Source organism: Bombus vosnesenskii, unplaced genomic scaffold, assembly GCF_011952255.1.
Source record: "Bombus vosnesenskii isolate JDL3184/JDL3185 unplaced genomic scaffold, Bvos_JDL3184-5_v1.1 scf7180000013270, whole genome shotgun sequence".
NCBI lineage: Eukaryota > Metazoa > Arthropoda > Insecta > Hymenoptera > Apidae > Bombus > Bombus vosnesenskii.
The window spans coordinates 1,597,703-1,624,448 of record NW_022882928.1 but is presented as its reverse complement, the minus strand read 5'-3'; the positions used below and the strand labels follow the sequence as shown (position 1 = coordinate 1,624,448).

Below are 26,746 nucleotides of genomic sequence, written 5' to 3'. Positions count from 1 at the left end.
CATTTTATGACATATATGATGAATAATTGCAAAATTCAATAATGGCCGAATCTTTAAATTTACATTATTTTGTAATTGGACAATTTTTATGATTATATTAACGAATAAACGTTGCATATTTTTAAGGTATATATTTTATTGTTTTCAATGATACATATAATAAATATGAAAAACTAATAGTAACAGTATTTAAATTTTGGTTAAGCTAGAAAATTGCATCTTTATAATCGAAACATCCTAAAAGAATTTTGCTAGATATTGATTAATTTTGCATATTTTTATAATGAAATATAAAGTATACTCGAACGAATAAAAATCGAGATCAATCGTATTCATGAATATCAGTATAAATGAAAATTCACCAATGACAACGCCTTTAAGGTGTTCCACACATGCATCGAATCGTCCCACGCATCGCGCGTGGTTTGTGAAGGAAGTTGAGTTCTTTCCGCGCATCTTACGCGTTTTCCTGAAGGAAAATGGCTACCAGCTGTCATTTAATCGAAAAGTGTAACTTCTAAAGTGACAGAATTCTGTGAAAAATCGTTTAACGTGCATAAGATCGTCTGGCGCGATGCAATTACATAACGTTGAAATCATTTAGTTGAACGACGCCACTTTTCATCTACATGCGGAACCCGTGAAACCTCCTACAGTGCCATGAAATTTTATTCCACTTTACTGTTTACAGTTTTTATTTTTTGCAAAACGTATCAGGACTAACAAGTCAACGCTACTTCCACGCTTTTTAAATAATTTCATCACTTCAGTAGTCATTTTAGGATCGTTACTGACAATTTAATCGTGCTACATATTAAAGACTACAAATTTTTGACCTGACTCATTATTTTTGGAGCTCGTTAATTGCAAATACGGTAAACCATTGTTTAAGACTATTAAATATGGAAATTACAATATGTAATGTAACTTATATTCTATGAATTTTATGCAGATACTAATTTTTGTGATTATACACTTTTGTTAAAGTTGTCAATGTTTTTTTTTACATTTGGACAATACGGCTGTCTTATTTCAGAAAAGCAGCATGGGTTCGAGCCAACAGTTTTCTCTTAGGTGGAATAATTACTTAAAACATATTACTTGTGCTTTTGATACACTGAGAACAGAAGAAGATCTCGTTGATGTAACTTTAAGCTGCGAAGGAAAAAGAATAAGAGCACACAAAATGCTATTATCTGCATGTAGTACATATTTTAGAGATTTATTTAAGGTAGAGTGAAATTAAGAATTTAATAATTTATTACTGTTAACATATATTTTATAAATGATACTTATTCTATTTTAGGAAAATCCATGTCAGCATCCTGTTATAATATTTCGTAATGTAAAATTTGATGATTTGGCTGCATTGGTTGATTTTATGTATCAGGGTGAAGTAAATGTGGTTCAGGAACAATTAGCTAGTTTTTTAACAACTGCTGAACTGCTTGCTGTTCAGGGCCTTACCGATGGTACAGGAAAAGATAATGATAGTTTAGTAGAGGTATGTTTTTCAAAATTGTTAAATATGATTAGATATTTTCTGCTTAAATTAAAATAATACATTTGTATCGCGTTAAACTGTGTTTCAGGATGACATAGAAATTCCTAATGAACCTGAAATTCAACTTCAAAATGCTTCTAGCAAAACATCAGCAGACAAGAGAAATAAGTCACCTTCATCTCCAATGCCTTATCATGCTGTTGACTTACAACCTGATGCTCCACCGAGCAAAAGACGAAAATGTAGAGAAAATGCAAATACAAATGTGGATAAGACTATAAGTAATGCTTTATCTTCAAAAGATTCTGAAAATAAAACTTCCGAAAATCAATCAACGACTGGTTCGGATCCTGTTGAAATAATACCACTAATGCCAAATTTAAAGTTGGAAATGCCTGAATATTTAGTACAAGATGGAAGTAGCTGTAGTTACGAAGAACAAAGTTTGGGAGACAGTTCGCTAAATAAGATTGGTATAGAAGATACATCATCTAATACTCCTGATCATGATCAGAAACCTGATATTACTCAGACATTTTATTCGAGCAATCAGTCTACTTCAGATAGCTTGGATCTCAAACATCAAACAACTGATGTTGGTAAGATTTTTATTATTTTATTTTATCTTTAAAGCATAGAGGGATATGTTGCATAATCTCGTTTGTTAACTAGGGCACTTGCTTTCGAAACCTAGTACTTCTGGAGAAAGATTAACACAAGAAGCAGTGCAGGGTAAGTGTTTCCCTAATCAGTATTTACTTTATCTTACTATGACACACGATATAAGGTTGTGCCATATCTTTTAATTTTTTAAAATAAATGTTAACAATTACCAGAACTGTATTAAGAAGTTATTATCAATAAAATGTACATAACATAATAGAATCTGTAATTCCTAGTACAACAATTTGAATCAAATATGATGATATTTGATATTTATATCGAAGATTTAATTAAGAGAAATGGCACTGCAAACTAACTTTAAGTTTTGTACCCATATATTGCTGATGCTAATGATCCCTAATTAATTTTAAAATGATATTTAATTATCGATAGATAGTGCATTTTATGTTTATAAACGTGAAAAAAACAATTTTCGTTTCACCAAACTATGGTTGTCCTACAATATATGTATCATTAGTATATTATAAAGAACTACTTGAATATGGGTACAAAATTGTTTTTATGCGTATTTTTACATATAACTTCTATTTATTTTAAATTATTCGGAATTTGATGATAAAATTATGCAGACTATATACATAGAAGAAAGGGGATTAATTTTATTATATACTTAATTTGAAAGAAAGTTGCGTGAACTTCTTATGACGTAAAGTGTAAAAATTTAATAGAATGTAGATACAGTTTTCTATTATCGTTACACATAAAAAATTTGTTAACAAAACACTGATAAAGTTAAAGCCATTAATAGTGGTTGCAGCAAAGATTTGTTATCAATTCAAGATGAATAGGTTTCAGACAAAAAATTCCAGTTATTACTTATAGATTCGATTTTATGAAAAAAAAAACAAGAAATTAAAAATTTTATGAAAAAGTTTACTCGCATTAAAAATATTATAATTTATCGAATATCAGATTTTTTAAATCTTACGTTTAAAATAGTTTTTACCTTTTTTGTTTGTAAATTTATTATTTTAATAAAAACATCAGGATCGGGTTAACTAAAACGATCGTGTAGTAAAATATCGATGCAAATATCTTGGAATCATTAAAAAAAAAATGCATTTTCTATTGTGAAAAAATGTTACTTTATTTCCGTTAATCATTTAACTGTACTATAATATAAAATATGCATGGTTTTTGGATGTAAATGTATGGCATAGGCACTCGGGTGTAGGTTGAACTGTAGATATTAGTAAGCATTGCCAAGTGCTGTATGTGTGCCGACAATCATCAACATTCCCTTAATAACTCGTATAAAGCCACTACTGCGTTCCTTCCGAGCACTAACTGTAAGCATATTTCTGTGTATACACTAAAATATCTTTCAACGCTGGTATGAGGTAATTTCTTTGAATCCGCAGAACTGTACGCAGGACACGCACGCACGTGTGTGGTGCAAATACATACATATCTCACATGTTGATTTCACTTGCATGCAAAGTTAATCTTAAATTCATTAATTTCATCGTTGTCTCTATCGTTCATGTAGATATAACGAAAGTATGGATGGAAATTCAGAGAAACAAAAAACAAAAGATTATTTATTACACGGTTCTGTGTATATTCCAATGCTATGAATTCGACGCATCGATTGAAATTCACATTTGTAAATGAAATACTTATTTCGTTTTCCTTTATCTATGATTTTCGTATGATTTGTGAAATTTAATTGTATTGCTATTTAAGATTAACTTGCAAGCTTGTATATTCATCCCTCTTTTTTTTTTTTTCTTTACAACAAAACTTCGTAGCCTTGTAAAAGAACTAATTTGAAGTAAGTAGCAATGGTGGTGGTGCTGGCGATAATGGCATGTAAATGATCCTTTTCTGTATCCGAACATCTTGTTATATACTCATTTCTTCTTTTTATATAATGTACCGTAAATTCGAAAAACTCAATGTGGGTGCGTGGGTATCCGATATTCAGGTCGAATCGATGAGCCTTTGAAACACGATAGGAATGGGAGTATTATGTTTATTTCACTGAACGTTCAATTATTTTGCCAATAAACTTTCATTTCTTATGTAGAAACGTCATAGTCAATTGTTACAGCGCGATTATTTTCAGACATGATATAATTCGAATTGTTCCGCAAAGAATTTTTTAACGCGACCCGATCCGAAATACATTTGACCTGTTCAAAAGTCAATTTCGGCAGGTAGGTAAGCAAAGCTTCTTTGTGTTTATCGTTTGATCGTTAAAACAGGAGCATGAATTATTCGAACAAACGCGAATTTAATGTCTACCGATAGTTATACCTTTGCGTGCGGAAACAGGCCCGGAAACAGGGTTTCTAGAAGAATTTTTGTATTGAAAATTCCGTTCGGAAACTGTAAACCGAAAAAGGAATAGGATCGTGTACACAATTCATGTAACAATATTTCAGGCGTGAAATAATCATGTAAATAACGATATAGACGATACAGGAGGATGTTTGTATGTTATTATTAATGCGCGGAAGGGCGATCGAACTGATGCTCTATATTAGAATTACGAGTGTTGTGTGTGTGTGCGTGGATTACTCTCCTTTGCTCGCGCTGTACGCGCTAAACTTTTTTATAACTGAGCGTGAAGCGATGTTAAATTGTAATCGTGTGCCGACCCATTGCTCTCCAGCAAATTGGCGATAACATACTGAATCGAAGAATTATTTATCAAGACGATGAAGCGTCGGTCGATCGATCTTCAAACTTACAGTCGATTACCCAAGCGCAACACAATCGTTTATCAGAATTTTAATATATTGTTCTGTCTATATAAAAACGACCAGGCAGGCTTCAACTTGATACTTTCAAATCTTTAACGACATTGTCGTTTTACGTTCATGCAAATAAGAAATCTCGGAGCGCAGAGAGTAAACGTACACATGCCCGAACAGGGAGTACGATTTCCGAACGATGATCAGCAGAGGCACGTAACGAAGTTAAAAATGACAAAATAAAATAAAAGATATATTAAAAGAAATACATGTGAACGAACGGCTTTTTTTGACGATCAAAGACAAAAAGAGAAAGATGATTCACGAAGGACTTGATTTTCGAATGGGAAGGAGCAGCATTCGCGCGATATACGTACTATATACGTATGTAAAATGTATCAAACGCACGTATGATACGTGATAGTTGCCAGACTGCGTTGCAAACGCAGGGAAAAAGAGGAGGGGAAATAGGGAGGGGTGGTAGCAAGGAGAAAAAGTTAAAAATGTAACGATTTTATTATCGAGGCGGGAAGCAATGAGAGAAATTCGATCGAGGAGTTCGAGAAGAGAAACACGAAACGAGAAGGAAAGACCGGTGATCGACAGATTCGGCTAGCACCTGGCAATGTTACATTTCCATCTAAATACACGCATACACGTACGAAAAATATATCGTTGGTATTGGTATCGCTGATACTCTAGACTGGCTTTCACGGCTACGGGATTGGTTGGTGCTGGGATTGGTCGTTAAAGAAATTTGTTTACTAATGGTTGCCTGCATGTGCACATATACTTAAGAATTGACTAACCGAAGTGTTTGGCCAATGTGTTTTCTTCAGGAGGGATTACGTACGTATCTGGTCAGCCGCATAGCCTCAGCAAAGCAAACGGTCACGGAAAAGTATGTGTACACTGCAAGCAGCGCGGAATGGTCACATCACGTGGAAAACTCAGGCAGACGCGCTTCAAATGTTGGCCCTGCAATGCCTGTTTGTGCCGCTGGCCATGTTTCGTCGATTTTCACAAAATGCGCGCCATCCCGCACATCCCGCCCCCATAGCACCAACTCGCCCCCTCCGACCACCCTGAGTTAATATCGTTACTCGACTAATCACACACCCCTTGTGCTTTTCGACTTTCTCTGTATGTTACATCTACGACAAGGGAAAACGACGTGAATTGATAGTGAGAAACAACAGGGGAATAAACAGAAGAAGAGAAAAAGAGGAGAGAAAGAGAGAGAGAGAGAGAGAGAGAAAGCGAGAGAGGGTGAGAGGGAAAGGGAGAGGGAGAAAATGAGCATTAGAACGGGAACAACATTCTTTGTTGGTTTCTTTTCTCTTTTCTTTTTTCCTCTTTGGTCGATACCGAAAATGTTATATTTCGGCCAAGTTGTACGCATGTGTATTTATTAGCAAACGTATGATTTTTTTTTTTTTACTCTTTTTCCTTCTGTTTCTGATGCGATCGCGAATAATTTTATTATCCTGCTTTCGTACGTTTACTCTCCACGTTAGTTTTCAACCGGTAATCTCTTTCGTGCCTTGTGATCGTCGGTTTTATTCCGCAAAATTATTGGGTGCGAAGCGCATTTCGCGTGTTCTCGATGTGGACGCGTGGTCGTTCTGCACGCAACCTTCTCGCCGAAGCAGCTAGGAAATGCATAATACGTTTAGGTGATAGTGTTGCGTTTTCATTTTTGTTATTTTAATATAATGTACGCGCGCGCGCGTGTACAATTCAATCTATTCAACAATGAGAATACTTTAATCGTTTATTTTCTGGTCTTTCGGCACAGAGGCTACTTCGTGAAGGAAGTAACAATGAACGTTCTCGTTCGAAACCTATCATACTCCGAATACGATCTTGCTTCGTTGCAAGTATTGTCCACCTGTCAACTATTTTTTACAATGTAACAACAATTTAGTGCTTATTTATAATTCATATTAGTCGTAAATTATCAGTTAACTGACCGGTTATTATCCAAACAATGGATATTCCTTCAAACCGTTTGTATTTTATATTTAGTAACTTGATCGCGCTCGATGGCTTGATTGTCTCATATGCTCACACTAGCATAATAGAAGAAACGTTATTTAATTTAATTTTCACTCTATACCTACATAAGACTGCGACGAGTAAATTCGTTATCGATTTATATGATAATGCTCTACGACTCTTTGTCGATGGTACTTAGATACAAATACTTGGTCACCTTCGTCGGAGTACCAATGTCTATTTCGCCCTTCTTTCTTTTTTTTTTTTTCTTTTTTTTCTTTTACGAGGTACGCATATGTGGTGATATTTTACGCATATATTGTTTTGTCATTTTTACCATCATTTTTATTTGTATCTTGGTACATTTCACGAAACATTCACATTGTAAGTCGAACGTCATTATATTTAACGATTTCGTTACAATAATCACGGTCCAATTATATTCAACTTATAGATATGTGAAAAGTAAGCAGCTTACTCATTACGCGATAAGTCGACTAGTTGGTGAAAATAACTTGTTTAATCATACAGTTACATATACGTGGAATTTCTGTGTCACGCGGTTACTATTATTGAGTCAGGAGTAACCATTTCGTTGGTACAAACTACGAGAGAAAAAGGCGTTTTATAAAAATCCTACGTTCATTATCGTTATCATTGTCGTAACGTTCCGAAGATCTCGTATAATTAAGTTTGTTAATGGCTAAATAGTGTCGAATGAATGCTTTTTGTATTTGTATGTATCTGATGGACTTAATCATAAGGCGAATAACGATATAGCGTGCTTTCTAGTACGAGCACTTATAGACTGACATTCATCGTTGCACACATCGCTCATAGTATGAAGAACTGGTTGATTTAATCTTCCCGCTAGCATAGATTTTTTAGAATCAAATTTGTCGATTTATAAGATTCACAAAGAGTCAGAATTCGCAAGTATAAAATGCCGTCCAATTAATTTCTTTCAAATACTCGTGTTATGTAAGGCGTTGGGTCGATAAAAAGCGCAACGTGAAACGTTGTAAATGATTCGGTTCGAATGAACAACTTTAGAAGAAAGTTGTGAAACACATGCGAACTTTCTAATAAAAAGAATCGAAGCGATATTGTAATTGAAGACAGCTTATCTTCCTTAAAACCCACGTCACGCGAACGATCCTTGGAAAGGCTAAGTAAACGCGCAAACGAAGATGGAGGAAGGAAAGGAAAATGAAATGAATTTCACATTCCTTGATAAATGGAGTTATTACAATATTAGAAGTATATTATATGTATATCGTGTGGTTGGTAGTTTCGGTGTATTTCAATAGCCTGGGGCCTTGTCGGGCTTGTATCTCCTTTCGGTGGTGTCATATGCTCTCTGTCTCTCTATATGGTCTAATTAGATTTAATCTAATCAGCTTAAGCTTTCAACGCACATCGTGTGAACGACCGTGCCCGAAATCGCGAAGGAAAGTAAACGATCCATCGTCGCGAATACCAAGAAAAAGTTCGTGGATCGTTGAAATTTCAAATGATCTGTGCATTCGCATCCATATCAGTGTCCGTGTCCGTGTTCGTGTTCGTGTTCGCGTTCGCGTTTGCGGTTACAGAGACGATAGGAAAGGAAAGATTTTTCGGTGTTTTCGTAAGAACTAAACCGCGTAACGACCGCGTAAGAAGCAGAGGTGAAAGATACTGAACGGTATCGTGTCTCTTGTCGAGAACGCGATATCTAAGTTTGCATACGGCACATAGTGTGTTCTAGTTAATATAGAGGTGATCTTGTGTGTTTGTGTTTATTTGTAGAACGAGCAGGAGATACCGCAGGGGGCGGGGGTGGTAGCGCCGGTCCTGCAACCGCGGACCTCGTCTCGGACGATGACTACGGTCAGTCCACGGATACAGAATTATTGTTTCGCTGTAGAATTTGTTGGAAAGGTTTCAAGCATCCCATGTCGTTGACACTGCACAAGGACTTGCATACAGGGCAAACCAGGTGCCCGATTTGTCAGCGCATCTTCAGTCGAAGTTACGACATGAAGGCTCATTTGCTGCGCATCCACAAGTGCACGTTCAGTGTCGACGCTAAATTGAACTTTCGAAAGTGATCGCATAGTACTGCCTCGTGAGGAGACATTTATTTTTTATCGTCCTTATATTTTATTTTCGGATAGAAAGAACCGGCTGAACTATCGATATCGTCGTGATACTGTTGATCGGTGACCATCGCGTGTCTCTGGACCAAACATTAACGTTTCCAACGTGATTGTTTTTAATGTGATTTATTATTTTCTTATATATATACATGTATATATGTATGCATATATATATATATATATATATATATATATATATATATAGTTTTTTTTCTGACTCAACAGTATCATATCGATTCTAAGCTGTTCTAATCTCCGGAATATACTCTTATGCGTACCTCTTCTATTTATCGTTCGCATTAAATCTTGATATATTTAAACCTTTGAACAGACACGAGAGATTTTGGCAAGAATCGATTGGTTTATTGTCAATCGTTTTCTGTATTCGTGTTAAATAGACTGATGTCAGTAGACTCGAACAAAGTGCCATCAACGACAGATGACGCGAGAAAACGTAAAGTTCCTCAGAGAGAAAACGTATTTAGAAAATAAGCGATTCAAAGAATTAATTAATATTTTTTACTCGTGTCGCTATAAAGTAAGATTCGATCGATCTTAGTTTTTGTTTCCTATACTTTGTTTTATTTCGTAAACGATTATTTACTTGTTCGAAATACGAGAGAAATGCGACTGTTGTTGGTGCGATGCGCTATACCTATTCGTTTAATTTTTACAATTTAATACATCGTATCTATTTATAGCTGAAAGTTTTACGTTATTACAGGATGTTTGTATACGATTTACTAAAACAGTCTCGAAAGATATATTTCATATTTGAATCACTGTTAGAAAGTTGTAATAAAACTTTCCAAAAACTACATCCTTTGTTTCACTCGTTCAAAGATCATAAAGATAATTAACGAAAGGACAACATTGAAATCGATCGTTTAACGTTCGGTTATTCGTATTACCGTAGCTATCGATACAGAAACGTTAACATTTTCAAGCTTCTTGTTGTTCCGGTACTCGAGAAAATCTTCTCTTTTCTCTTTAGCAACAGACGCTTTGTTAAACATGCTTGTGGGAATTTTTCAACTTACAGTGGCTATACAGCAGATATACTTTCGTGAGGCGAGTCACGCTCGAGAAGACGATGGTTATTTGCGATACGTGTCCTAAATCCTCTGCGAACACTCGCTTGCCTGTCTTTTAGCCGTCCGTTACGACGTATCCCCTTCGCGATCTTACTCCCTTGCTCCTATTTCTTTTCTTCCTTTTCGCGAGGCAAAAGTCACGATCGCTATTTTCAAGATATTCGACGCGTCAAAATTCAACCAAGTTACTTCCATGATAGATTGACATTAGGAAAATAATACAGAGCAAGGGCAAGCAATGAACGAAACCGCAGAAAACATTAAAATCCCGTTTTCAAGATTCGAAACATGCAAAACAGTGAAATTTTATCACATAAGTACGAAGCTGTCTGTGTGTATGGGAACAATTTGGATTGTGTGCGCAGAATCTACGCACGATACAACGCCCATTGGGAATCATCATGAGCATCAACACGAGCTTCAGCAGCAGCAGTTGCAACAACAGGAGCAACGACCACAACAACAGCAACAGACCAGCCTCGGCTACGAGCGGATCAGACGTAGGCATAAGCCTCTTCATGATCGAAGTGGTCGTTGGGTATGCGACGTCTGCGGTCGTACTTATAATCGTGGTGATTCTTTGGCGCATCATCGTAGTATACATAGGGGTGATACAATTTGTCCGATCTGTCAGGCTGTTTTCGCTCGGAAGTATACGATGCGCTGTCACATGTTAAATGTTCATGGTATTAATGTTAAATAACACGAAACTTCACGCAACTAGAAATACTTATGACGTTTACAACAGTTGAATAACAAACTGTAAGAATTGTAAGGCTGGTTTTATATTATCATAGGCTGTGAATTTCACGTTTAATTTAGTACTTTTAATTCCACGCGAGGAAATACCGAAATCGATCCACTACTGTTTCGATGTCAATCATTTGCATTCGCTTCTTCTCTTTCGGCTCTTACTTTCAATTCGCTTTCATATTTTATTCGTGTACACATATCACGATAGTCGGCAACGACCAAGCGTAAAACTGTGTTATCACGTATGTGCATGGAATATCCATTACTCCGTAAACAGTAATACGTATCCTGCACAGTATGGCTTACGCCATGATCGCTGAATTTGTACATATCGTGTACATAATAATTATATAATCTATATATAAATTATGGAAACCCTCTGGGTATAATTTTATTATTTTATCGTTGAACAATTTTTCATGAACGCCCGATTGATTTTTTATACTTGTTATCTTTGTTCGAAACATACCAGAGATATTAATTAATCGATTACTAGATTAATTAATCGATACTAGAGATAGAGAGAGGGAAACAGTAAATCGACACGTTGCCTTTCATGCTCCTGAGTTCGATTCTTTCCCAAATATACAAATCATCTCTTTGGAAGTACGGAACGTAAGACGGTAGATTTCTCTGTTTCTTACTAAGGAATTCTTGTTATAGTTATAAATGTTGAACAAATTATTATGTAAAGATAAGTCATTGCATCGTAGCTTGTAAATATTATAGAAGAATGTGTTTGGCGCAAAGAATTACCATACACCGTTATCGCTTCTTGTTTTGTACGTACATGCGTGGTCTGAAAAATAAAAGTGTCGTATAAGATGTATCGTTTTTTGTTTTTTTTTTCTTTTGCTCTTTCATTTTTTTTTCTTTTCCTTTCTTTCCGTTGACAAGCGCTTGCGTTAACCGCGTCCACGAAAATGTAACCAATGACGACTCGTGATTATCGCCCGATATTCACAACATTATCATGAACCTAGTCTCACAAATAGACGTATGTTCATCAAAAGGAATACATGATTGTCGGTTCACTGCACACAGCAGGCGTTTAACGAAAATTCACAGAAAATCTAATTTCTTGTGTATCATATATAAGGTAAATGTGTGATCACCGTAATTACAAGATGCTTGTTTTGTGATTTTCAATTGCATTTCTAACTGCAACTGATCGATATACCTTGAAATAGGATTTCTGATATTCTTCTGCATGAATATTGAACATTTTTTGTACGTATATACATTGTTTGGTTGTCGTTCAAACGTTGTATTCACAATTCACAGTAGCATGATTGCTCCAAAAGTTTAAAGTTGCGTGTTTACCACCTCGTGGTTGCTCTTTCTTGTACGACTCATCGTGTGTGCTGCCTTTTCTTATCGTTCGTCTCCTCGAGCCGTTGATGCATAGATCGAGTGAATTGCAAGTAGGATAACAGAAAAGTAATTATAATTGAATAAGATAAAAGAAAAAGAGAGAGAGAGAGAGAGAGAGAGAGTGAGAAAGGAGGAGGTAGGGAGGGAGAAGGAGAGAAGGAAAATGGAAAAAAAAGAATAAAGGAAGGAAGGAAGCAAGGAAGAAAGGAAGGAAAGAAGGGAAGGTACAGGAAATGAACGAATTAGAGAAAACAGCGAAAAATCGCGTGCGATCGATATTTTCTAATGCTTATCGATGAGAATAGTATTGGTTGTGTAGAAGATCGTTCGCGCTTTAGCGACGATACGCAAAAAGATGAGAGAGCACGAGATTAAAGACCGATAGACGTAATAATCGTGAGTGTCAGATTGCTCGCACAACATGGGCGTACGTACTACCATGAACGTTTATATCTGATTTAGATTCTCGTACGGTGGTCATCGAACAGCCGTCGCATTCGTGCAAACTCTGCGGTAAAACATTTTGGAATCGGGACTCGATGTACAAACACATGAACATGCACAAAGGAACGACTCAATGTCCGGTATGTCATAAAGTGCTGAGCCGCACGACGCACATGAAGCGACATTTAAAAAATCGGCACGGTTGGCTGGGCGTCGGGACGACCGCCGCCGCCGCTGCAACTGCAGTCGCAAACGCCGCAGCAGCCGCCGCCGCAGCAGCCGCAGCCGCTGTTGGGTCTGCAACCCCAACTGGAACCGGAACCGCGTCCACCAACACCGTTCCCGGTGTTCCCATAGTCTCCACTGTTAGCGGCGCTTCAACGGCGACCGATGTTACGACCACCCTGCCAACGCCCATTTCCGTCTCCTCCACCGCGATTGCCCATCAAAACGTCGGAAGCCCTACCGCTGGCCTCGAATCTAATGCTACTTATACTACTATACGCATTAGAGAAAGCAGCGTCGAAAGAATCACATCTAGTCCTATTCCTTAGTGTGAACATATCCTGCCGAATCCACTCACCCGTCGACGGAAAAGAGGATAAACGCGCGCGCGATTCTTCCACTCTTTCTGTCCCCTTCTCCTTTGAACCTATATCTCACCTATTGTCATTGCCATGTTTTTTCTTGACTCGTACACGTATAAACTATTCGAGTCGATATAGCACGCGTCAACTCTCCTACGAACATATGCTTTCGATTATAAATATCTTCTCTTTAGATTCTAACACGTAGGTATATTTATTTATATTTGCTTATACGATCCGATTTGTCGATCGAATCGTTCAAAATGATTTGCGATCGAAAGATCGGAATATTTTTGCGTGAAAGTTATTCCTGCTAAACGAGTAATCAACGTATCGTAGCCACGAGCTAAGCATACCAAAAAGCTATTACGTTTTTACCTATAGCAGATTAGCATTCCGGTGTTGTTTGATTAATCGAGAAACGGGACATCACGAGCGCCCTATTTTTCAAATTTAACACGGAAATTCGCTAGAAATGTATATATCATGAAATGTCACTCTAGTCGTCGACGGGAAGCCTATGTTAAAGACACCTGTCTTACACTTTACGTTATACCCTAGTCATTTGTACACATGCGTGTGTGTACGTCCATTTATGTACATCCATATATGCATATGAAAACGGAGGAGGAGGAGGAGGAGGAGGTGGTGGAGAGGGGAGGAGTAGAAGGCGAAGACGGAGGAAAAGAAAACGATGAAGATGAAGAAGAAGAAGAAGAAGAAGAAGAAGAAGAAGAAAGAGAAGATATCGCGTGCGTAATGACGAGGAAACCCTGTATTAACGTTTTTTATAACCAAAGACATGCAGTAGAACAGAAAGAAAAAGGCAAATTATTTTATCTAGTCAAATGAGTTCGGTACTTAATAGCGTGTAAGGAGGAATGTGCATCTTTCTTTGTACGATCGGCCGTGAATATGCAAATTTCGCAGAGTCCTGAACGATAGATCGACTATGAGACTGAACGGAAACGTTCGATCGTTTTCGAAGCTTCGATGTCTTTTCAATTAAGTTTTTCCGCCTCGACGAAAGTTTCAGGATCGGCCGTTAGAAGCTTCTATCTTTATTTTCAATCATCTCGATCGATCTTGATGGTTTTCTTGTTCGCGTATGATCGTAAACCTTCTTCGAGGCAAGGAACGATTCGTACTCACGATGTTGCAGCGTGTAAAATGTATTCGATCGTTGATTGGAAGTACAATTGTGTACTAGAGAAACGTGCCATTTTCGTTGCTCTTTCTTTTTCAAGTGGAGCGAACAAAAGCTTTATTTGTATTTAGCGACCAAACTGTTCTTCATTGACAGTAATTGGCATTATGTTGCTCATTTATTTGTCTGGGAGAATCCGTATGTTACTCCCGGACCAAAATTTCGCCATAATATATACGTTTATGATATTAAACATACTCATTACGCCGTACTATTCTAATTATAAGCACAGAGGCTTGCCGAATTCATATACGTGCACATATTCGCCTATCTACGAAATATAGATAGAACTTTGTTTTCGTTTATACGTTTATGACGATATGAATATAAGAGTTTAATATCTTTACTTTATGTTATTTTTTGTTAATTTTATTATATTATGCTTATTGTTTGCTTGTTTCTTTTTCTTTTTAGTTTTAATTCGGTTTCGTTTTTCTATGTTAGAGTTTTATTTTAATCCGAGGAATCGTAATATCGAAAGAAGCTTGGCTTCTATCACGCGAGTTAATTCGATTCGAGTCGTTTACTTCTGTACGATTATAAAGAGGCTATTATTCGATTATATATACAGACAACATGCGATATGATCTCTTGTTCGCTGTATGCCAAAGTTCTTCAACACGTTGTAAATCGAGCATAGCGTTAAATCTATATTTTGCGGAACTTGATTGTGACGTGACTAAGTACAAATCGAAGCTAGTTGACAAATGTTAAAAAGGGAACAATTTAGCGCAATTGTCGTAAATTAATCACAACGTTGACTACGCCGCTGATTTTCGATGCTTGTACGATTCTGTTCTATTTAGTTTCTATACGAAGATATTTACAAAGAAACACTATCTCTATCAACAGAAATGCAAACATCACAGTGGTAGTCAACGGGTGGGTCAACAGTTTAGTAACGTTCTTTTATTATGCGAAGAAGCAAATTTTCTTTGTGCAAATTAACGATGCTTAAGTTATAATTTGCGATCGCATGCGTTCTATAGTTCTATATATACATATATATATATATATAGAGAGAGAGAGAGAGAGAGTATATAATATATATGTATCTCGTGCTTATTATATTTTACTTCGCACAATTTGCACGTATACGTTTTATTGTGTAATTTCGAATCGTCTTTTTTCAAAATTGACGATATTTTATTAGAGGAACGAGTCAACGTTTGATGAGATATATTCCTTTCTATGTTACTTTTATCCCCCCCCCTCTCCGTGTTTTATTTATACTAATTTACTTTACAAATTAAAGAAAAGAAGCAGGAAATTTATTGAATTGTACATGCGTTTACTTATACTTGTGTATGGATAGACGTCTACGTTCAATTTAAAGGAAACGAATGTGCACATTCCTCGGAAACCACAATACAAATAAGTACAAGATTGCCAATTATTACTTTAGAAAAATTGATATTTCCTTCTTTAGTTATTTATAAAAATAAGAAGTATCTATATATATATATATAAAAATATATATAAATATACAAATACAAATATATAAATATAAATATATTAAAAAATATATATACAAATATTATAATATATCATTACACGATCTTATGTTTGGCTTATGCAAGTTAACAATGTAAGTAAAAAAGAAAAAAAAAAGAAAAAGAAAAAAAGAAATATGTGTGAATAAAGTTTCAAAATGTGAATGCTGCAGAGTTCTTTTTTCAAACATAATCGAAGGTTTCAAATTTCGATGTTGTTACGTTCTTACTAAACTTGTTACTTTAATACGAATCGATCTAGATGAGTAAGTATATAACGAGTTGTTACACTTTATACAATGCGTGTTGCACAAACGATAGATACAAGCTTCGCATTTTTTTATTACTCGAACTTGAACACGTACGATATTGTACAATAAAATTTTGCGATAGAACTAATGTTTGCAAAACATAAAACGCTCGACGAGTCAGCATTATCAAGATCACCTATTGTGTTAACTAACGAGAGCTGAAGGTGACAGAATACTTTGCGTATGTTCAGCGATGTCTATTTATAACGTAGTCTATGTAGGTATCAAGTACTGATATTCGTAAATGAATACGGAAAACTATCTAATTAACATCGATTAATGATTCTGTTCTGAACACGGTATAATTGAATTATTACTTTTGGCGGTTGTCACTGTACCATGTTAAATTGTGCTTTAACGTTTTCACGCTTCTCACAGTTACTACGTTTCTTTTTTTCGTTTCTCAATTTTGACACACCAATAGGACTTTATTAATATACTGCATATAATATTAGTGGCAATACGTTGATACATAAAGATCGCGGAATCACATCGTGTCGCATCGATGTAAGTTATTATTAGATAGAATGAAATGAAAAATATTTCTGGAACGAAGTAATGATTCGAAAGGGATCCTTGGTTGATATTGCAACTCGCAGAGCCGCACAAACCGGATAAAGCGATCGGTTTTCGTATTTACTGTGCGTATCGTGTTGTCGTATCGACGCGACGATGACGCGGCCACGACCGATACGTACGAGTCGGCTCTGAGAACAAACGCGAATCAACGGAGGATTCGATATATGGTGATTTATCATTTCCGATTGGAAAGGCGGTACATCCAGCACAGGTAGAACAATGATCTAGTCTGTGTTACGTGTTACTGTCCCCTCAATTTGTTTATGAAATGTAATTGCCTAGAAAGCAATGAGGAATCGGCGGGTCACGTGGCTGTTAATGTGTTGCAGGGGGGGTGGGACGCAATCGGAAGCATGTTGGCGATACAACTGGTCAAGTGGTGATGCAGGGTCCAGGGCGTTTTTCGTGCAGACTCTGCGGAAGCGTTTACAAGCACCTTGCTTCGCTGACCCAGCACCTTGAAGTGCATCGCAACCAGACTACCTGCATCCTATGTCACACCACTCTCAGTCGTAGAACCGACCTGCGACGTCACATGCGTCTGAAACATAACATGCAATGGCAAAAAACGATCCAGAAGCAGCGCAGCTCGAAAAACGAATTGGACTCGTAAATTTTTTCGAACGCGTCGAGAAATGTTGCTTCTCGCTCCGCCCTGGTCCCCCTATGTTTTTCTTCTTGTCTGTTCGCGTCAAGTAGAAACATCTTCCGATCTTTTCCCTCGGCAATTTCTCCCTTTTCTGTTTCTTTTCTTTTGTCTTTAGCTTCAGCCGCCGTTTCTCCTTTTCTTTGTCCGTTAGTTGTCGTTCATCGTCGATGTGTCAACGCTTTTCTCTTTACTCCGAGAAGTAACCCGCTTTTACTGAACCATCCTTTAAAATAACCCGATGTTTCGCCATGTATTTTGTCGTTCGTACACATTGAGGTGAACCATTTGGTTAGCGTGTTCTCCCTATGTACAGTATTAAAATCGGACAGGGGCAAGAATTGTAGAATCTTACGTTGCTTGCATAGTTCTTATTTTAATATTTTAACGTTCGCGTAACGTTTTATGATATTAACCGTTGCCGTTAATTTTCGCGTGAAGCAGAAAGTTTGAGGACAGTAACATGGGACTTAATTAATTTGTATCTATCATTTTCTAATCCCGATCTCATTCTGTCGAAACCTCTGGTACAGTATCTAAAAGCTGGACTTTTTTTTTTACTGCAGAAAGCTAGGAGTACACGTTTCCTTCTTCGGGAAATAAATATCCACGGATTTCTTAATTCTCTGATTTTCGCAAGCTGATACATAATACTTACCCCTTTGCTATACTGGTAACATGCGTTTTCGACTTTCAGAGATGCGAACAGTCACATGGCGCGTATGCTTTTATATTACTTTCGTTTCTCATCGTTATGCTTTTAGTGTAAAGCGATAAGAAATCGAAAGATTTAATTGCAATGTGTAACGTTATTAACGCGTCTCCGCTCTATAAAAATTCTAGTCAATACTGTACAGTACTTTAAGCCATTGTTAATACGTTTCTTTCTCTTATCGTATCTTCGCTTACGATACAAACTTTTAAGTTGACAATGTTTCATACGGATCTCTGTTACGCGCCCGATTATTAACACGTTAGCGTTAAAAACCCTCGATAAATATTGTGTTCGCAATGAAACACTGCGAAATCGATGATAATACAGTTTTTTCGATAAGCGATGATTATCGACAGTGTGCAGACGAACTTGCAGTTGTGTACATTAGTCGACAGGCGATAGAACGTATGAAATACAAGATATCCATATCATCAATAGAAGAATTACGATATTTCGATGCGAGTAACAGGATGGTCGAGTCAAATGCGTTGCATTAGCGTGCAAGTAATGGCGTTCTTCGAGACTTTTAGATGCGTATTATTACAACTAAATGTTGCGACTCATTAGAAGCTATACTTGTGAGCAGCCGACCGTTTTCCACTCATAATGTACTCGATTCAAATGAAACATGCGGTACTCGTCGTAAAAATCGTTTTAAATAACAACCTCGATATTGATATTACACTGACTCTGTTTACACGTCTGTTATTCGCGTGCTCGAGTTTTCTTTTTCGATAAGGATGAACTTAGCTACTTTGAAGGATCGCATAGACAGTGCCTTACACACAATTATCTAGTTTTACATTTTACATATTAACTTTCCAGATGTTTACCACAGTTGAACGCGTATAAGAGAATATAAGAGAACTGAAAGTTTTATTCTTTTCGTCTGTGGCTTCGTGTAAACATTGTCTCTGTATAAAATTGAACGAAACGATTCGTTCACCGATAATCCATATGACGAGAATGTAATTTTCGATCGTTTGATACGGTTCGGATTGTGTCTCTTAACTCGTTCGTTCTTATTCGTATATTATTTTCTTTCGCGATTTACGAGGTCGAGAAGTGTCGCGTTACCATTCAAAAGTTCCAACTTTACCGCTTGAGTGTCGTGCGTGTCGCTTTTTTATAAATTAATTTTATCGATAATGCTAATTAACTTAAGTTATTCGATTATTCTACGCTATAAGCCTTACGGAAATTCTACTTAATCCCCGTGAGTAGATCATATCTAATGAAATTCTTAGAAATAAATAAAATTAAATAAGGGGTAATTACTCGATAATATTTTAGAACGATATGTTCAAGCTTGAATATAGTGAAACTATTGTACGTTAGATTTGTAATGCGACACAGTAAATCTTAATTAAAAAATAATGAACGTAAAGCGTCATTTCGATTACGTGCATCTGAATGGGAATTATAAGATGTGCTTCTTACTTTATCCTCGAATTGATTGATTCGCGAGATACAGGCATTCCGTTTCAACTATCGATACAAAATTATACGTAAAGAGAGATCGATTTGTCCGATGAAAGACATTGTTTATGCACGATGAAGCACTTAATCGTAGAGTTACGCGTAGTTCTAAACATAGATGTTCGCTGTTGAGAATCGCACCAAGTTTCAAGGTAAAGTCGAAGTTTTCGAGATATCTCGTAAACGATCGATCTGAATTTATGCCATTAACTAAATATTAAGTAAAACATGTACTTGATTGCAATGCGTTTTTCTTTTAGATATTAAGTAAGATGTTAGAGTGACAGCGTGAATTTATACGATGTATATCGCACGATAGTTGACGTGTTAATGATAGTTTACTAAATTGGTTTCACAACCAACAATTGTCTTATCGTCACATCGATTAAATTATATTTAAGCAGCTGTCGTATTTTAAAGCACACACGCAAAAAAGAACTAAATGCATTTATCAGAACGATGTGTTTGCATTAACGAATTTCATTTAACAGGTCATGGGTAGCTTTCGCGAAAGAAACGATATACATAATAGATATCATGTTTGAGTGGAAACTTTATTTCATAAACCCATGGTTAACCATATATCGCGAACGCGGAACGCACCACGTACCTAGACGGACAAATGCAAACTGTCTATAGATAACATGGTCAAGTAATAATTGCGCCGGTAGTAGCAAGCTTTTCATTTCGATTTAAAAACGTGTTACGTATATGTATTAATTGTGAGCTTGTGAGTTAAAAGTGACATAACAGTATGCTTTAAAATGTTATTACAGCAATGTAAATAAATCAATTTACAATGGAAGTTCCAGTGTTGATATCTTTCGGGAAAGTGATATGCATATATCAAATAGAAATTACGATCGAGGCAAAAATTTACGAACAGACATAGGTTCGATGCATTTCTCTTACGTACTGGATACAGTATTAAGTCTTAGATGCGTTCTAATAACATTCAACTCGATTTATGGTATTTATTTATAAGCAATTAAAGATATAAATGTGAACATAACCAATTATCTTCTTTTAAATGTATTCTTAATTACGGTTCTGTACTGCTTGTGGTGTGTGAACATACTCTTTCCTTTTGCCTTTTCTTTTCTTTTCCTACTTTTTTTTTCTTTTTTTTTTTTTAATATAGTAGGAAAGTGAATATTTTACAGTTTCACAGACAATACGCATTGCGGTTAAAACCGACCAGTATACCGCGAAACATATATGTTCCTGGGATTCTTGGAAATATCTCCGACAACCGGACAACTAAAAATTCTTGATCAAATTTTGAGAATTTTTACATTTAATACTTGGTTAAGAATCTCAGGTTATGCTTGTGATATCCATTATTTTACTCTATATACTAGTTTATATAATAATAAGTAGACTTGTGAGATTTGAAGTATCATTCGTTACGCGTATAGAAAACAAGTTCGTTAAAATCATTTATGTTAGTATTTAACAATCGCCGAAGTACTTCTGAAAGAATTAAAATTCGTCTCGAAATATTTATTGCGATATAATGTTATTGCAGCGTTAGTTATAGGAAGATATAAATTTATAGAGGCACACACAAGGATACCGGAATGGAGTTTGCATTCGCCAGGGTGGTTCTGTAATAAATGCGGTGTAACATTTACGACGCAGCCCGCTCTTCTACGGCATATTACATCGAGACACGAGGAGTCGCAGAGTTCTACCGCGTACTGCAACATTTGCCAACGATTTTTCAAAACAAAGTGGAGTCTGGCAACTCATAACAGCAAATATCATAGAAACTAATATTGAAATGATACGAGCTCGAATTTTCGAACGAAATTTATTCAAATTCGGATCGGGTCTCGCCTCAATGGAGACTTCACAAACTTAGGAAAATTAGATTCATACTACAAATATTGTACGCGGATATTTTTCATAATAGATATAATTGAAAAATGATTACGATATTGGTTATGCAAATATTAGGTTTCTATAACTGAATTACTTTTATTAATATTTATTTCAATTCTAAATGTAACCGTTCAATCAAAGAGAGATACAAAGACGATTACAAGTCCTTGCAAACACAGCGCAGCGAATGTAACATTGGAAAGCATCCTATTATATTTGTGGCTGATCTTATACAATCTGTAATATTCACACACACACACTCGCACATACATTCCAGAACAAGGAATGTTGTAATTATAAACCCCCTCTTAATGCGAGTACCAAATGCAGTACTGATCCACCTTGAACTTTATAATCTTGCGCCGTTTTTTCATCATTCCTAAAAGACAACAAAAATTTTTATATTCACGATACATTCACAGTCGTTAAATAATGAAAAAGGTACACACGCACACACACACACATACACACAGCTATGAGTATTAATTAATACAGTTCTGATATTAATGTAAATATAAGATATATTTGACAAGGGAAAATAAGAAGAAATGATGTTAAAATATCATAATTGATGGAACAGGAACCAGAAAACCAGGACAACTATACGACTCAGATTCAGTAAGGACTGTAGAAAGTCACTTTCCAGAGTATGTTCCATCAACACCGAAGAAGATGAATGCTACAAGAAGATGTAAAGTTTGCGCATCTAAGGGAATGCGGAAGGAATCTCGTTACTATTGCGCTTATTGTAATGTAGGGCTATGTGTTACACCATGCTTTAAGCAGTTTCATACTAAAAGCAATATCGAATGAAACATTAAAACATAATTTTCTCTTTAGCAAATTATCTTGTACAGTTGTGTATATTATTTCTATATTCAATTATGATACCTACATTTGCTTTCCAGAAAATATCAATCGCTGTTGTTGAGGCGGTATCCCTTCCTTTTCTTCCACTCTCTCCTTGATCCTTTCTACTTTATCTGTAGGTTCTATATCTATTTCAATCTATGAGAATAATGATATCTGTGATTGCTCTTAAACTTAAATATGCATCTATTAATCATACATATTAACGATGTATTTGTGAAACTTAATAGTAAACAACAATATGTGGAAGTAATAGTAAATAACAATGGAGGAAGAATATATCCATTATTGGAAACAAACTCTAATTTGTGATAATACATTATTATTAATTACATCAAGTGTCAAATTTTCTATTTTTAACTGACAACATGATTTTATTAGAATGATGATTTTACTGCTATAACTGTTCTTTTTTCTATGTGTATATAAAGATAAACGTTATGTTACATATTAAATCGCCAAATTGTATTTAAAATACATAAGATTATTTTGCAGTTACTTGCCTCCTTTCCGGTAAGAGTCTGAAACAAGGTTAGAATATATTTTCAGAACTTGTTATAAATGTCGTAGGTCCACCTCCGCCGGTCAATGTTCTTACCTTCACTTTGATCAACATTGTTTATGTTTTAAAAGACAATTTAATAAATAATCACTCTATGGTTACAAATTAAAAGCTATTGACATAAAGATGCACGAATGCGGTTTTCTGAACTTTGAATAAAATGTTCTATCTTCACCATATCTAGTGAGAAGTCTCTATAGCTCCATCTAACGGTAATTCGGGAACGTATATATTGATAGCAGAAATGAGCAGGGAGATTGCCGACGAGCATGGAAGAAATACAGCCAAAAGTCCGTTCCACGAATTACCGCCTCTAGCGATCAAATAATCGAACTATACCCTTCTTTGCTTTGAAGGGTGAAACGAGCATATATAAGGGGCGGGGGAATGCGGGTTCGTATCGGGCCATACGGAATTGGTTAAAAGCAGTTACTTAATGGCGATTCGAAAATAAGCACCAAAACGCTGCGCCATACCACATGCACGTGTAAGTTTTCGATCGTTATTTTTGTATCGAGTTGTTGTAACTCCATTAATCCTGCGACGAAATCAAATCACCGTAAAATGATTTAACTACACAAATTATTATACAGAAAATTACGAACTCGTTGTAAAACTGTACGATTATTGTAAACATACAAATTGAATTGAATAAAACAATTTTATTTTGCAAATGAACAGAGCGTTTAATTATTTAAATCCTTCCAACTTTCAACATTCACAGTCTTCAAATTCTTTCCAATTGCGATAAAGAATTTTTTTTTATTTGGTAGACTATTTACAATCAATCCTCGTTGAGAATTTTAAGTAATTCCATTTGACGTGGTACTTAAATTTGTTAAGTTTAGCCCTGAGTTGCTTCGATTTATCTATGATGTGTGATAAAGAATGACTAAGAAGTTCGAAAAAAATTAGTAAGATCGTTGCTATTGGTTACTATTGATTGCTGCTAACTGCTCATGGTATCTCGATCATCGTTTCTGTAATCGATACAAAGAAAGAACAATTTATTTGCAATATGTAATTCACCTTTCAAACAATTTTTATGTCCTTCGATCTTTACTCTTCACTAATCGCCGCGCCGTTACAAATTTTGTTTCTCGTGTATAGTTCGGCCATTGTCCGCTAGAGGCTGATTTGTCGAGATGCATTTTTTGATTAACTTTTTTAACATTGTAAAATGATCTAGCTATCTATTTGAACTGATCTCTGTTGACAGTTTCCAAGCAACATTTATTATTTCTTATACTTTCTTAAATTGAAACAACCGTTTTTTTTTTTATATATAATTACGTAAATGGTAAAATGTAATTAAAGGCAAAATAGGTTTATATTTATATAGTTAGACAACCAAGGCACTTCTATCAGTTTATATGTAAATATAATATATTTGTAATCTTAGTGTAAATTTATCAGCTATTGCAGTATGGCCATAGTATGATAGTGTAATGAATTTCTTATTGTTACATTTTTAATTTTTCTTCTTGAGCAATCAGTTGATTTTTTATTTTCTGTAGGAGTTCCTTTTTAACAGAGTCTGGAACAAGTGTTCTTGCTTTAGTTGTAACCATTGAAAGCAATTTATCATAAGTAATATCATGACCATGTTCTTTTATTAAATCCTTGCAGATTAATTTTACTTGATCTCTCCATCCACATTCAACTAATCGACGACGTAGCAACTCTTTTAGCCTAAAAGTAAGGTTAATTATAAGTTTAAATAAGCAATTGTTACAAGATTTTAATCGGTGAATAGACTAACGAATATAATACAAAATTTTGGACATATCATATATTTATAAATGAATATTTACCCGTCGCGATCTCCAACCATAACTAGTCTTTGATGTGGAGCAGTCTTCATTAGGTCTTCTAATTTTATCTACTTTTCTGTTAACAGAATTTTATAGCTTCTCTTAAAACAAGATCTTTAAAGAGAGCCGCACTGTTTACTCCTTTTAATATGTAAGATAGGTTATGTTGTTTTGTCTTTTCGAGTTCATAACCTAACATTGTTTCATTTCTCAATTTCTCACATAGATGATGAAATAACCAAACATGAGCATTTCTAGCAGATTCTAAAAGTGTTGTTTAAAGTAACCTATCATTAAAATACCATTATTGATATTTATTCATAATTATTTCAATTTTTTACAAATGAAATATTTCTTATTAATCCATAGGTATGTAAAATAGGTAAAGAAAATAGATGATAAATTATTAAAAGACGGTTTCAAAATCTACTAGGATAATTGGTACAATGTTTGTGATAGTTTCAGAAATATTATTTTTACAGCATGCAACGTATGTTAAATGTTATTTGATCATTGTGAGACTATAAATATCACTTTTGTATTTTATTTAAATACTTTTTAACTACTTTTATCAGTTACTTTGCATTATTACTATTGATAGAATTTTGTATAGAATTAGTCTGTATGGACAGTGTAGTTCAATACTTTGCAGTAGTTATTGTTTACATTTATTCCATTTGTACAAGGAGTATTTATCATCATTTTAGGAGATGGCATCAACACGAGTAATCAATTGCATTTCGTACAAAAGACTTGTAGCAGTCTCTAGTCTAAAAAATGTATACATTCTTTCTAATTTTAGTATTAATTCTAATTTTCGACAAAATGCATTATATTGTACGAAAAAATCAATTGCTAAAACAGATTATGTTGAACATGAAAATAAAATACAAGTTGGATTTGCGGATGTAGGTAAATTTCCTATGTATATATGGACATATAAAGCATAAAAACCAATACCATCCTGAATATATTGTTTTTATTACAGTTAAAGAAAATACAAAATCTATTGGATACTTAGGTGTAATAATTGGTGGTATAGGAATTACTGCCTTCATGTTTTATATGATTTTTGACGAATTATTTTCCAATAAAAGTCCAAACAGCGTATATAGTAAAGCATTAGATCGCTGCATCAAACATCCTAAAGTAACAGATGCCCTAGGAGAACCAATAAAAGCATATGGAGAAGAGAGCAGACGTGGACGTAGAAGTCACATAAGGTAAAGTTATATTTGTACTTATTACTGTTTCTCTTTATAGTTAATATTATTATTAACTACATATAATATTTCAGTCATATTATCTTTGAAAAGGATGGAGTACGTCATATGAGAATGAAATTTTATATTCAAGGTATAAGGAGACGCGCGACTGTGAATTTAGAAGTGCAAGAAGTAAGATATAATGTTTTTATATTTTGTAGACATTCGGTTTAAGATTAATTAAAAACGTAACTTTTATGTATTAGGATGAATCTGGCAATTATATGTACAGATATTTATATGTACTTGTGGATGATATTTTGCAAACTATTATTAAAATAGAAGACAATAGAGAACAAAAGAGGAGCTCCAGTACCGAAGCAGAACTTGAATGGAATTAATATGTTAGATCTTTCTAATTAATATTTAGTATATTATGTACAGAAACGATTACAATCGATTATTTTAAATACACTTCTGTAAAATTTGAGTCAAATAAATATGGTGATACTTGAAAGAAAAGTTTTATATTTATTTATAAATCGTGGGCTGCATAATAGTCGCAAATAAATATTTTTACATATGTTATAACAAGTTCTTATGAAATAAGGAAGAAAATATGCTAATAACAATATTTCTCTTTAAAAGTAATAGTCTTTAAATAGATGTAACATTCAGGAAATTCGAGGAACGAAAGTTTACTTAT

General features: G+C 35.0%; 4 protein-coding genes across 15 annotated transcripts; 2 read left to right on the top strand and 2 right to left on the bottom strand.

Moving 5' to 3' along the window:
• The first annotated feature begins 363 nt into the window (after positions 1–363).
• On the top strand, positions 364–22,436 carry LOC117231008 (broad-complex core protein isoforms 1/2/3/4/5-like). Of its 8 annotated transcripts, XM_033489026.1 has the most exons (7): positions 364–875; positions 1,037–1,231; positions 1,307–1,504; positions 1,593–1,769; positions 1,890–2,103; positions 2,177–2,236; positions 12,707–13,885. In XM_033489026.1, exons 2-7 carry the CDS (start codon positions 1,046–1,048, stop codon positions 13,240–13,242), a joined length of 1,371 nt encoding a protein of 456 aa, XP_033344917.1. In that variant the 5' UTR covers positions 364–875; positions 1,037–1,045; the 3' UTR covers positions 13,243–13,885. The 8 variants fall into 8 exon arrangements, with proteins under 8 accessions (XP_033344917.1, XP_033344916.1, XP_033344918.1 ...); XM_033489025.1 differs by having other exon boundaries at positions 365–875; positions 1,593–2,103; XM_033489027.1 differs by lacking the exon at positions 12,707–13,885 and adding an exon at positions 10,483–11,697 and having other exon boundaries at positions 365–875; positions 1,593–2,103.
• LOC117231014 (NEDD8) lies at positions 21,505–23,256 on the bottom strand. The gene is made up of 4 exons (XM_033489042.1): positions 23,058–23,256; positions 22,963–22,980; positions 22,485–22,597; positions 21,505–21,968 (listed from the first exon to the last, which is right to left on the bottom strand). Exons 1-4 carry the CDS (start codon positions 23,073–23,075, stop codon positions 21,884–21,886), a joined length of 234 nt encoding a protein of 77 aa, XP_033344933.1. The 5' UTR covers positions 23,076–23,256; the 3' UTR covers positions 21,505–21,883.
• Positions 23,257–24,200: 944 nt separating this feature from the next.
• On the bottom strand, positions 24,201–24,978 carry LOC117231013 (transcription and mRNA export factor ENY2). The gene is made up of 2 exons (XM_033489041.1): positions 24,836–24,978; positions 24,201–24,713 (listed from the first exon to the last, which is right to left on the bottom strand). The coding sequence occupies exons 1-2, from the start codon at positions 24,883–24,885 to the stop codon at positions 24,485–24,487; spliced, it is 279 nt and encodes a 92-aa protein (XP_033344932.1). The 5' UTR covers positions 24,886–24,978; the 3' UTR covers positions 24,201–24,484.
• On the top strand, positions 24,359–26,556 carry LOC117231010 (mitochondrial import inner membrane translocase subunit Tim21). 5 transcript variants are annotated; one of them, XM_033489036.1, is made up of 6 exons: positions 24,586–24,719; positions 25,205–25,325; positions 25,543–25,747; positions 25,824–26,058; positions 26,133–26,232; positions 26,307–26,449. In XM_033489036.1, the coding sequence occupies exons 3-6, from the start codon at positions 25,546–25,548 to the stop codon at positions 26,439–26,441; spliced, it is 672 nt and encodes a 223-aa protein (XP_033344927.1). In that variant the 5' UTR covers positions 24,586–24,719; positions 25,205–25,325; positions 25,543–25,545; the 3' UTR covers positions 26,442–26,449. The 5 variants fall into 5 exon arrangements, with proteins under 5 accessions (XP_033344925.1, XP_033344927.1, XP_033344926.1 ...); XM_033489034.1 differs by lacking the exon at positions 25,205–25,325 and having other exon boundaries at positions 24,359–24,719; XM_033489035.1 differs by lacking the exons at positions 24,586–24,719; positions 25,205–25,325 and adding an exon at positions 24,923–24,986.
• The last annotated feature ends 190 nt before the right edge of the window (positions 26,557–26,746 follow it).